The sequence below is a fragment of the Aethalodelphis obliquidens genome, unplaced genomic scaffold, assembly GCF_003676395.1.
Source record: "Aethalodelphis obliquidens isolate GAN/ISIS:26980383/991018 unplaced genomic scaffold, ASM367639v1 scaffold18, whole genome shotgun sequence".
Taxonomy (NCBI): Eukaryota; Metazoa; Chordata; class Mammalia; order Artiodactyla; family Delphinidae; genus Aethalodelphis; species Aethalodelphis obliquidens.
Genome location: NW_020837962.1, coordinates 17,001,941 through 17,014,765, shown reverse-complemented (window position 1 = coordinate 17,014,765; position 12,825 = coordinate 17,001,941). Strand labels below are relative to the sequence as shown.

Genomic DNA, 12,825 nt, shown 5'->3' with positions numbered 1-12,825 from the left:
GAGAAAATACACTGTGGGGAAAAGACAACCTCTTCCACAAATGGTGTTGGAAAACTGGATAGCTACATGCAAAAGAACAAAGTTGGACCCTTATATTACACCATACAAAAATCAACTCAAAATGGATTAAAGATTTAAATGTAAGATCTGAAGCTACAGAACTCCTAGAAGAAAACACAGGAGAAAAGCTACCTGATACTGGTCTTAGCAAAGATATCTTGGATATGACACCAAAAGCACAGGCAACAAAAGCAAAAATAGACAAGTGGGACGATATCAAACTAAAAAAATCCTACACAGCAAAGGAAGTCAGCAACAAAATACAAAGGCAACCTACTGAATGGGAGAAAATATGTGCATATCATGTCTGATAAGGGGTCAATATCCAAAATATATAAAGAACTCATACAACTTAACAGCAAAAAACCCAAACAATCTGATTAAAAATGGGCAGAGGATCTGAATAGACATCCTTCCAAAGAAGATATACAAATAGCCAACAAGTACAAGAAAAAGTTCTCAACATCACTGATCATCAGGGAAATGCAATAAAAACCACAATGAGATATCATCTTACACGTTAAAACTGCTATCATCAAAAAGAAAAGAAGGGCTTCCCTGGTGGCGCAGTGGTTGAGAGTCCACCTGCTGATGCAGGGGACACGGGTTCGTGCCCCGGTCTGGGAAGATTCCACATGCCGCGGAGTGGCTGGGCCCGTGACCCATGGCCACTGAGCCTGCACGTCTGGAGCCTGTGCTCCGCAACGGGAGAGGCCACAACAGTGAGAGGCCCGCATACCACAAAAAAAAAAAAAAAAAAAAGAAAAGAAAAGAAATAACAAGTGTTGGCAAGGAGAAAAGGGAGAGAAAAGGGAACGCTTGTGCACTGTTGGTGGGAATGTAAATTGGTGCAGCCACTATGGAAAACAGTATGGAGGTTCCTCAAAAAATTAAAAATAGAACTACCATATGAGCCAGCAATTCCAGTTCTGGGTATTTATCTGAAGGAAATGAAAACACTAACTTGAAGAGATATACACACCCCCAGGTTCACTGAAGCATCATTTGCAATAGTCAAGATATGGAAGCAACCTAAGTGTCCAGTGATGGATGAGTGGATAAAGAAATTGTGCTATATATTTACAATGGAATATTATTCAGCCATAAAAAAGAAGGAAATCCTGCAATTTGTGACAACATGGATGGACTTTGAGGGCATTATGCTAAGTGAAATAAATCAGTCAGGGAAAGACAAATGCTGTATGATCTCACTTATATGTAGAATCTAAAAAAAACTCAATTAATAGGTACAGAAAACAGATTGGTGGTTTGGTGGTTGCCAGAGGTGGGCAAAGGGTGGGAGGAGGCCAAATGGGTGAAGGCAGTACAGTGTACAAACTTCCAGTTATAAAATAAGTTCTGGGGATGTAACATAGAGCATGGTGACTATAGTTAATAATATTGTAGTATATATTTGAAGGCTGTTAAGAGAGTAAATCCTTAAAATTTTCACAATAAAAAAAATTTTAACTGTGTGGTGTTGGATGTTACTAGCCTTACTGTGATGATCATTTTGCAATGTATACCAATATCAAATCATTATGTTGTACACCTGAGACTAATATAAAGTTATATGTCAATTATATCTCAATTAAAAAAAATCTTCAAATGAAAGATAACCACCCCCACAAAAGTTAACTTTTCATCAACATGCTGTAACAAGTGGACATCCACATGCAAAAAAAAAAAAAGAATCCAAACACAGACATTATACCCTTCACAAAAATTTACTCAAAACGGTTCACAGTTCTAAACGTAAAACACAAAACTATGAAACTCCTAAAAGATAACATAAGAGAAAACCTAAATGACTTTGGATATGGCGATGACTTTTTAGATACAACACGAAAGGCATGGATCCGTGAAAGAATTAATTGATAAGCTGGACTTGATTAAAAGGAAAAACTCATACTCTACAGAAGATAACGCCAAGAGAATGAGAAGACAACCCACATACTGGGAGAAAATATTTGCAAAAGACACGTTTGATAAAGGACTGTTATCCAAAATATATAAAGAACTCTTAAAATTCAACAATAAGAAAAATAACAGCTCAACTAAAACTGGGCCAAAGACCTTAAGAGAGATCTCACCAAAGAAGATGTACGTACAGTCAATAAGCATATGTAACGATGTTCCACATCCTATGTCATCAGGGAAATGCAAATTAAAACAACAATGAGGGGAAATCCCTGGTGGTCTGGTGGTTAAGACTCCATGCTTCCACTGCAGGAGGCATGGGTTCGATCCCTGGTCGGGGAACTAAGATCCCACAAGCCACATAGCACAGCCAGACATACATACATACATACATAAAACAATGAAATACCACTGCACAATGCTAAGAATGGCCCAAATCCAGAACACTGATAACACCAAATGGTGGTGAGGATGTGGAGCGACAAGAACTCCCATTCATTGCTGGTAAGAATGCAAAATGCTACAGCCACTTTGGTAGACAGTTTGGAAATCTCTTACAAAACTTACAAAAGTAATGGGAATACTAGAAGAAAAAAGAGAGAAAGGAGCAGAAGGAATATCTGAAGAAATAATGGCTGAGAATTTTCCAAACCACAGATCGGGGAAGTTCAGAGAACACCAAGCAGGATAAACACCCAAAACAGCACACCTAGGAATATCATAGAAATCCTTAATGTGTATGTATGCAACAACAGAGCATCAAAATACATAAGCAAAAACTGGTAGAACTGCAAGAAGAAAAAGATAAATCCACTCTTACAATTGAATACTTCAACTCACCTATACCAGTAACTGATGTATCTAGCAGGTAAACAGTCAGCAAGGATACAGCTGAACTGGAGAGCACCATTAATCAACTTGATCTAACTGACATATATAGGACACTTCATCCAACAACAGCAAAATACACATTATTCTCAAGCTCACATGGAACATTTGCCAAGATAAACCACATTCTGGGCCATAAAACACACCTCAACAAAGTTAAAAGAACAAAAGTCATAGAAAGTATCCTCTCAGATCACAATAAGATCAATAACAGAAAGATAACAGGAAATCTAAAAATATTTGGAGATTAAACAACACACTTCTAGATAACACACTGGTCAAGAAGAAGCCTTAACAGAAATTTTAAAATATTTTGAATTGAACGAAAATGAAAATACAATTTATCAAAATTTATGAGATGCAGTGAAAACAGTGCTTACAGGGAAATTTATAACATTAAATGCATGTTTTAGAAGATCTAAAATAAATAATCAAAGCTTCTACCCTAGGAAACAAGAAAAAAGAGCAAGTTAAATCCAAAGCAAGCAGGAGAAATAATAAAATTTAGAGCAGAAACCAATGAAATTGAAAACAAGAGAACAAAAAAGAAAATCAACAAAGCAAAAAGCTGGTTATTTAAAAAAGAAACAAAACAACAAACCAAAATGGATAAACCTCTAGTCAGATGTATTTGTCTGCTCAGGCTGCCATAACAAAATACCACAAACTGTGTTAAACAACAGGAATTTATTTTTCATAATTCTGGAGGCAGGGAAGTCCAAGGTCAAGGTGCTGACTGATTTGGTCCCTGGTGAGACTTGCAGATTGGCCCCCTTCTGTGTCCTCACATAGCACAGAAGGAAGAGCTCTGGTGTCTCTTCCTCTTCTTACAAGGGCACCACCTCTACAGGATTAGGGCCTCACCCTTATGACTTCATTTAACTTTTTATCGCCTCTTCACAGATCTTATCTATAAATATAGTCACTTGGGAACTGGGGCTTCAACATATAAATTTTGGGGACACAAACAAATTCAGTCTATAACACCAGGCTAACCAAGAAAAAAAGAGAGAAGACACAGATATTAGAAATAAGAGACTATCATTATTGATCCCATGGACATTAAAAGGATAATAAAGGAGTAATAAGAACTCTACGTTCACAAATTTCTTAACTTAGATGAAATGGACCAATTTCTTGAAGGATACAATCTATCAAATCTCACACAAACAGATGTAGGTAATATGAGTAGAACCATGTATGTTAAGGAAACTGAATCAATAATAATCTTCCAAAACAAAGCACCAGGTCCAGTTGGGTTCACTGGTGAATTCTACTGAATATTTCAAGAAGAAATTATACTGCCAATTCTCTACAATCTCTTTCAGAGGACAGAAGCAGAGGGAATACTTCCTAACTCATTTTATAAAGCTAGCATTACCTTTATACCCAAAACAAAGACATCAGAAGAAAGGAAAACTACAGATCAGTATCTCTCATGAACATAGATGCAAAAATCCTTAACAAAATATTTGCAAGCTGACTCCATCAATGTATAAAAAAATTATACACCATGACCAAATGAATTTTATCCCAGGCATGGAAGGCTGATTCAACATTTGAAAATTAATGAATGAAATCCATCACAACAGGCCAAAGAAGAAAAATCAGATGATCATTATCATTAGGTATAGAAAAAGCATAAGAAAAAGTCAACATTCATTCATGATAAAAAACTCTCAGACCTGGAACAGAAGGGAACTTCCTCAACTTGATAAAGAACATCTACAAAAAACCTACAGCTAACATTATGCTTAATGGGGAAGAACAAGATTCTTTCCCTATAACATCAAGAACAAGGCAAGAATGTCCCTTCTCACCACTACTACTCAACACTGTACTAGAAGTCCTAACTAATACAATAAGACAGAAAAAGGAAATACAAGACATCGATTAAAAGAGAAATAAAACTGTCTTTAATCAAAGATGGCATGCTTGTCTATGTGGAAAATGCCAGAGAATCAACCAAAAAACTCCAAAACCCTGGAACTAATCAATGATTATAGCAATGTTGCAGGATATAAGGTTAATATACAAAAGTCAATTCCTTTCCTATACAGCAGCAATGAATAATTGGGATTTAAAATTAAAAACAAAATACCATTTACATTAGCACCAAAAAAAGAAGTACTTAAGAATAAGTCTAACAATATATGTACAAGAACTGCAAGAAGAAAACTGCAAAACTGATGAAAGAAATCAACATCTAAATAAATGGAGAGATATTCCAATTTCATGCATAGGAATACTCAACACTGTTAAGACGTCAGCACTTCCCAACTTGATCTATGGATTCAATACAACTTCAGTCAAAATTCCAGCAAGTTATTTTTTTTGGTGCGACAGTGACAAATAGATTCTAAAATTTATAGGGAAGGTGAAAAGACTCAGAGCAGCCAATGCAGCACTGAAGAAAAATGAAGTCAGAGACCTGACATTTCACAGCTTCAAGATTTACTATAAAGCAGCCATAATCAAGACAGTATGGTATTGGTGAAGAAACAGACAAATAGATAATGGAGCAGAATACAGAGCCCAGAAATAGATGCACACAAATATAGTCAACTGGTCTTTTATGAAGGAGCAAAGACAATTCAATGGAGAAAGGACAGTCTTTTCAACAGATGGTACTGGAACAAAAAGATATCCACATGAAAAAAAATAAATCTAGACACTGACCTTATATCTTTCACAAAAATTAACCAAAATGATCACAGATCTAAATGTAAAATGCCAAACTATAATATTTCTAGAAGATAACATAAGAGGAAATCTAGGTGACCTTGGATTTGGTGATGATTTTTAGATACAATACCAAATACACAATGCAAGGACAAAACTGATAAACTGGACTTTATTAAAATGAAAACTTCTGGGGCTCTCAAGATGGCTGGTTGGTGCCTTGAGTAGCTCATACCAGCAGCAGTGGTGGAACTTGCTGCTGGTGCCGGCCACCCCTAGAGTGGCTTAAAAAAAGAAATAAAGCAAAAACAAAATCTTCTGTTCTGAAAAAGACACTGTCAAGAAAATGGAAAGACAAGCTGCAGACTGGGAGAAAATATTTGAAAATCACATTATCTCTCTGATAAAGGACCTGTATCTGAAATATACAAAGAGCTCTTAAAACTCAACAATAAGGACTTCCCTGGTGGCGCAGGGGTTAAGAATCCACCTGCCAATGCAGGGGACACGGGTTCGAGTCTTGGTCTGGGAAGATCCCACATGCCACGGAGCAACTAAGCCCGTGTACCACAACTACTGAGCCTGCACTCTAGAGCCCGTGAGCCACAACTACTGAGCCCGAGTGCCACAACTACTGAAGCCCACGTGCCTGGAGCCTGTGCTCTGCAACAAGGGAAGCCACCCAATGAGAAGTCCATGCACCGCAACAAAGAGTAGCCCCTGCTCGCTGCAACTAGAGAAAAGCCCGTGTGCAGCAACAAAGACCCAACGCAGCCAAAAATAAAAATAAATAAATTTATTTTAAAAAAAAACCCTCAATAATAAAAATAAGAACCCAATTAAAAAATAGGCAAAAGATGCGAACAGACATCTCACCAAAGAAGATATATGAATGGTAAATAAGTACATGAAAAGATGCTCAACATCATATGTCATCAGGGAATTGCAAATGAAAACAACGAGATATCATCACATACCTATTAGGATGGCTAAAATCGAGAAAACCGACAACACCAAATGCTGACAAGGATGTACAGCAACAAGAACTCTCATTCATTGTTCATGAGAATAAAAATGGTACAGCTTCTGTGGAAGACAATTTGGGGGTTTCTTACAAAGCTAAACATAGTCTACCATACACTCCAGCAATTGCGCTCCTCGGTATATTTACCCAAATGAGTTGAAACCCTATGTCTACACAAAAACCTCCACATGGATGTCCACAGCAGCTTTATTCATAATTGCCCAAACGTGGCAGCCACAGAGATGTTCTTCAGTAGGTGAATGGATAAACTGTGGTATATCCAGATAATGGAATATTATTCAGCACTGAAAAGAAATGAGCTATCAGGCCATGAAAAGACAGGACGGAATCTAAAATGCATACTGCTTAGTGAAAGAAGTCGATCTGAAAAGGCCACATGCTGTCTAACTCCAAGTACATGACATTTGGAAAAGGTAAACTACAGAGACAATAAAAAAATCAGTGGTTACCAGAGGTTTGGGTGATGGGGAGGAAAGAGAGATGAGTAGATGGAGCAAAGGGAATTTTTAGACAGTAAAACTACTTTGGATGACATTGCAAAGGTGGATCTATGACATTACGCATTTGTAAACAAAACAGAGCAAAACAAAAAACTCTCAATACATTGCTACATTCACTAGAGAAAGAACCAGAGAAATAATGTTTGCGTGAGAAACAGCTTGTTGGTTAATACAGATGTGCACACCCACTTTTCTAGGTCCCTACCTGTCTACCCCCTTCCATCCCTGCTCACCTGCATGGGGCCCTGTGTGAAAAGGCACCTGCTCAGATGGTGAGGGTACAGGGAAGGGAAAGCACAGGTTATTCTGGCTGCTGGGCTGCTCACTCCGATCCCCTGTCATCATGTGCTCCCACACTGGACCCTGAACACATCTGATTCAGCCTGTTATGTGTAGCGACTTCTACCCATACAATCCTTGCAAAGTTATAATCCTTGATTCCAGTTCAACTGTATTACTTTCCTTTTGCTACATAACAAATTACCACAAATTTAGCATGTAACACAAATTTATCTCACAGTTCCCAGGGGTCTGGGGTCTGGGTATGGGTTAGTGGGGTCTCCACTCAGTGTCACGAGGCTGAAATCAAGGTGTCGGCTGGGATGCAATCTCATCTAAGACTCAGGGTCCTCTTCCGGGTTCACTGGTATCTGGCAGAGTTCAGTTCCTTATGACGGAAGGACTGAGGTCCTCAGCTCCCAGATGCTGCACACCACTTCTTGCCATGTGGCCTCCACAAGATGGCAGGTAATATCTCAGCTGCTTTGAATCTCTGAGCCCGTTCTTTTTAAAGCCTGATCCACTTACATCAGGTCCAATCTGGATAAGTCCTTTTGATTATCTGCAAAATTCTTCATCTCTGTCATATGACATCCTAATCACGGCAGGCAGCTCCACCACCCTCACTGTCCTGCCCACACTCAAGGCGAGGGGATCATACAGGTGTACACCAGGGGCAGGAATTTCGGGGGCCATCTCAGAATTCTGGCTACCTCATGGGTAAGTCATCCTGATGAAACTAACATCAGATTAATTCTCTTAAATCAAGTGATTCACCATACTACCCCCTTCTCTCAAAATAGCCTTCAACAATTCTGCAAAACATAGAGATAACTCTAAATACATTAACTGGATACTCAAGGCCTTTCTCAACCATGTGCCAGGAGACATTTCAAACCTCCACTCTGACAACCCCTCATGGATAAGCCTTCAGCCACACCCTCTGCCTGCCCCCTTCCCCCTTGTGTTCTCTGTACCTGCGTTCCTAGTTGCACTCTTCCTTCAGACCTAATCCACCCCTTTCCCTCCTCCTTATTCAAACCTACACATCCTTTAAGATGCTGCATCAACACCTGTATAAAACCTTTCCTGACCCTTTGGACTCACATCAAGCTTATCTTTATTTGAATTTGTCCTAAAGTACAGTGGTGGGTTACAAAAAATGACGATAAACTTCTCATCCCTGGATACACATCCTTTGCAACGCAACTCTGCCACTCCTCATCAAGAGATGGGCTGTCTTTATCTACCTTCTGACACTGTGCTGGGCCCTGTGAATGTTTTTAGCCAATGGGACATTAGCAAACATGATGCAAGCAGACACTTAAGAAGCATCTGTGCACTGGCCTTGCCCTCTTGCTGTCTTGGGAACTCTGCTACCTCTACCAGGTGACTGAGGCTGGACTAATCTCCCAGATGAGGGACAAGTGGCCAAGTTATCCCTGTGGCCCCAACTGACACCGGGCCAACCACCTGTCACATGACAAATAATAAATGTCTGGTGTTTTAAGTCATGGGGCTTTGTACCGACATTTGTAGCAAACTACTCACTCCTTAAGAAAATAAAAGATTCAAGGGCCTCCTTTTCAACATTTCTTTTGGGCAGCTTCATTGTAGTAAGTGTTCTTCTGAGAAGAGTTAATTGCAGCTTGCAATGGAGGGTCAGCTCACGTACATGAATCACATGCTCAGCATCTGGAGGTAGCCATGGGAGCAGGCCATGAAGCTTCTCAAAGTCACTTGGCTTTTAAAGGTGGAAGCAACCCCAGTGTCCATCAACAGATGAGTGGATAAATAAAATGTGGTTTATCCATACATTGGACTATGATTCAGCCATAAAAATAAATGAAGTTCTGAAACATGCCACAACATGGACGCACTGGGGAACCAAAATATTCGTGTGACTTGCCTTCTCATGAGACTCGTTTTATTGTGTCCTGGAACCAGACTGCAGTATCTCCCAGGTGTGTCTGAAGTCATCATCATCACTCTCATCAAATCAGAGGTTCCAGTTTCCTGTTCAAATCCTTCTGTGTGTCTTCCTTTGTTCCACCTCTTCACCTCTGTTAACTAAAATCCCTTCTAGTAATTTCTCTCCAGGCCCTCAACAGATCCTAAAGTAAACTGAGAACCTCTGAGGTCAGAGCGGTACTCTGTAAGTATGAAGTCACAGGCTCAGGTTAATAATCAACCCTCTGAGCAAAGAAGAAGAGCAAATGCTAGAGAGGAAAGAAGAGAATGCAGGCCCCTCAAGAGCAGTGGGGAGTCGGCAAGCTAGCCAGCACCATTTAAAACCAGCATCGATCTATGCCTGGGGAGGACTTTCACCACAGGAAGTCAACAGACTCAAATTTGGTAACACGGACACAGAAAACCACCACTGCTGACTGACCTTTCATTCCGGGGGCATTCTATTAAAACAAACTTTCAAAAATTCCCCAAATGCCCCTATTTTCCAACAACTTTTGGAAAACTATATCCCAACATTTCAAGGAGCTTGGTTTTAGGGTCACAGGAAACAGTCATTCTCATAGGAGAATAGGACATAGAAGGTTCTTAATTCTATACACACTCAACTTTTTTCATCTCAGAAAAGGACTGAGTCCTGGGTAAGTACACTAGTCCTCCAGTTAGCCTACCAAAATACTAACTTGTCCAATGAACTTGTCCAATGAACTATAAAAAGAAGCCTGCAAATACAAACCTAAAATAGAAACATTCTCTTTTTAGTAATAAAGTTTCTAATGATGTATTAATAGTATGTAATACCCGTATTTCCTCGATGAGGGAGAAGTATTATTACTGGAAAAACCCATCTGGCTTGCCTCTGCAATAAAGCCAGTCTCCCAAGCACAAGAACCACGTTGGTTCTTCCATCCACAGCGCAAATACTTTGTACGTGGATGCTCTTAATAAGTATGTCTTGAACATTAGTTTGGGGGCAATCAGACTATAAATTAAACTTTTCACCGTAAGTAGGTAATGAGTGGTAAGAGGCAATATATTAAAAGGTTCAATGGTGCTTTAAAGAGAACATGAACCTATGCATACAAGAACACCCACCTGGCTTTTCACTGTTGCTGGGACTGTTGGAAAGAGAGAGACAGATGGTATCATAGTGTAACAACATTCTGGGGGTGGGGTGGGGTCGGCGAGGCTGTGTGGAGGGTCTGCCCCCATGGCCTATGTGCCACTCCTATGCCCCTGGCCTTGGTATCCTCATTTTAAACAGCGAGCTCTACCTCGGATTGTGTACTTAAGTTCCTTGTATCCCTAAGAGATTTGATGCTATTTGTGCTACTTTTATTGCAGAATTGGTTCTCAACGGTTTCCATGTTTTCTACAATTCCACTATCTCCGATCAACAGTAAAAAAATCATATATGAGCTTTTATGACTTGGATATTATAAGTGTTCAAAATATATAACACCGATGTTCCTATTTACCCTTAAAGACTCCAACGTCCTCACTTTTACATTCAGAAAATGAAAGCTGCCTTAGATATATAATTACAAAAACTTATTAATGCATATTTAATTGTATGACGAAAATGACACTCTGGCAAGGGATAGAAGGATTAAGCAAATTAATTAGATACAAAGTTCTTAGTCTCAAAAGCTGAATTCCTAGGAAGTTTAAGTGTTTGTCACCTGTGTTATTACAACTCCAAAATGACTGATTTTCCAAAAGGATGGTGGGTAGGGGGTGGGGGGAATGACTTATGAATTAACCAGGGATTCTTTAGATATAATTATAAACTGCCAATCACCATGATTTCAATGATATTCAGGCTTTTAAAGCTATTTCATAAAAAAAAAAGAAAAGAAGAAAAGAAATTAGTCCTTATCTAAAAGACTATTTATGAGACTTAAGGAACTTATACATTCATGGCTGAGTGTTCAATAATATACTCCCAGTGGAATGGTCTCTAAAAATGTCTATAACTAAAAACAGAACAATGAAAAAAATTGAATGGCTTACTCTCTTGTTGGCGAGTTAGTGGAGGATTCCTTTTTTGAATCTGGAGAGCTCAGGGTTTGCAAAATATAATTATGTTTTTCAGTGGATGGGGCATCTCTTTCTTGCTTGGAGTGAATTAAATTTAAGGCCTCTATTCCATCTTCTTCCTCCACCGTGTCACCCGGATTTGGCTGTGGTTCTGGACTCCTTAAAATCAGATCCTCTTCACTTACAGAAACTGTGAGGTCACTGCTGCTGCTCTCACTCTCCTCCTCCTGCTCTTCCCACATTTTTCTGCAGGGCTCCTGTGCCTCTGGGTCCCGGCGAGGAGGATGATCTGTAACGGGGACATGAACAGATTACTGATCACTGACTTCAGGCGGTAGCAGGGGTGAGACATCCTACCTCCCAGAGCAGAGCTGCTCATCTGTTAGAGACGTGTATAAACAATCCACAGCGAACTACAGTATTTTAAGACCCATGAAAAATATTTTTAAAATATCACAGTGGGTTTAAAAATCAGAGAATTTGCTCGCAAAAATATTTCCATGTACATAGTTAACTCATTAGAATGGAATTTGTTAGCAAAGTCACTACTTTGTTTTTTGACAGATACAATTAGACAGTATTTTGTATTCTTACATAAGACCATCACCACCCAAAAACTAAATACCAACAAAAATCAGCAAACCATTTCAGCCTCTCACCCCACCTGAGGAAGCTTCCCAGGCAGGATGCTTCTCTTGAGAACACTCGATTTCAGATGCACTGTATTCTGAGCCTGACGGCAGAGAGACTGGCGGTCTGGCTCTTTCTTCCTCGACTTCAATATGCTCCCGTGTCAGTATTTCTCCCTCTGATCCCTCTGATCTGCTGGAACTGTCACACTTTAAATCAGTGGTTCTGTTCTCTGGACTTAATCTCTCCTGTAATGGGGAATGGAGTTCGGCAGACTTTCTGCCTTCAGATAAATTACTCTTGCCCTGACGTGCGTTGCTTCCTATCTCCAAGCGATGAGTTTGTTCCTCCTCAGACAACGCGCTGGCTGTGACTGGCGTTTTCTCACCCATCTGAAGAGATGTCTTTCCATCTATTCTGTCAGACTTATTTAAGCACTGTGTGTCACTATGAATTTGTACTACATAGCTGTCTGTCACATTACTGCTCCGGGCTGTCTGTTGGTGTGAATGTGGGTCAGGAATTGAAAAGTTCTTTGTGGGTTGGGGAGATTTCTGCTCTGTACTGAAATCTCCAACGCCTGAGACGGCTGACACTTGGCGGCCCATAAAGATTGTTGCTGGTTGATACAATCCTCTTGACGCGGCGGTCCCTGAGTTAATTTCTGCCGGCATTACAACCTGCACCACCAAAAGACATGAAAGTTAAACAGGGTTGTGTATGAACAATGAGGTTATTTAGGTTGTTTTCAGAAATGAAATTAGGTCAGGAAGCAGGACCAATGAAAGCAACACCTACCATGTTCTATAAAAC

At 39.7% G+C, this 12,825-nt stretch overlaps 1 protein-coding gene across 2 annotated transcripts in view; it reads right to left on the bottom strand.

Annotated features, from left to right (window-relative positions):
- Positions 1-12,825, bottom strand: part of KIZ (kizuna centrosomal protein) — a 113,750-nt gene that overhangs the window by 58,223 nt on the left and 42,702 nt on the right. For both annotated transcript variants that reach the window (XM_027118098.1, XM_027118097.1), the window contains exons 5-6: positions 12,047-12,692; positions 11,356-11,671 (exon numbers count right to left, since the gene is read on the bottom strand). In XM_027118098.1, coding sequence (XP_026973899.1) covers positions 11,356-11,671; positions 12,047-12,692 — 962 coding nt within the window. The remainder of the gene's footprint in view (positions 1-11,355; positions 11,672-12,046; positions 12,693-12,825) is intronic.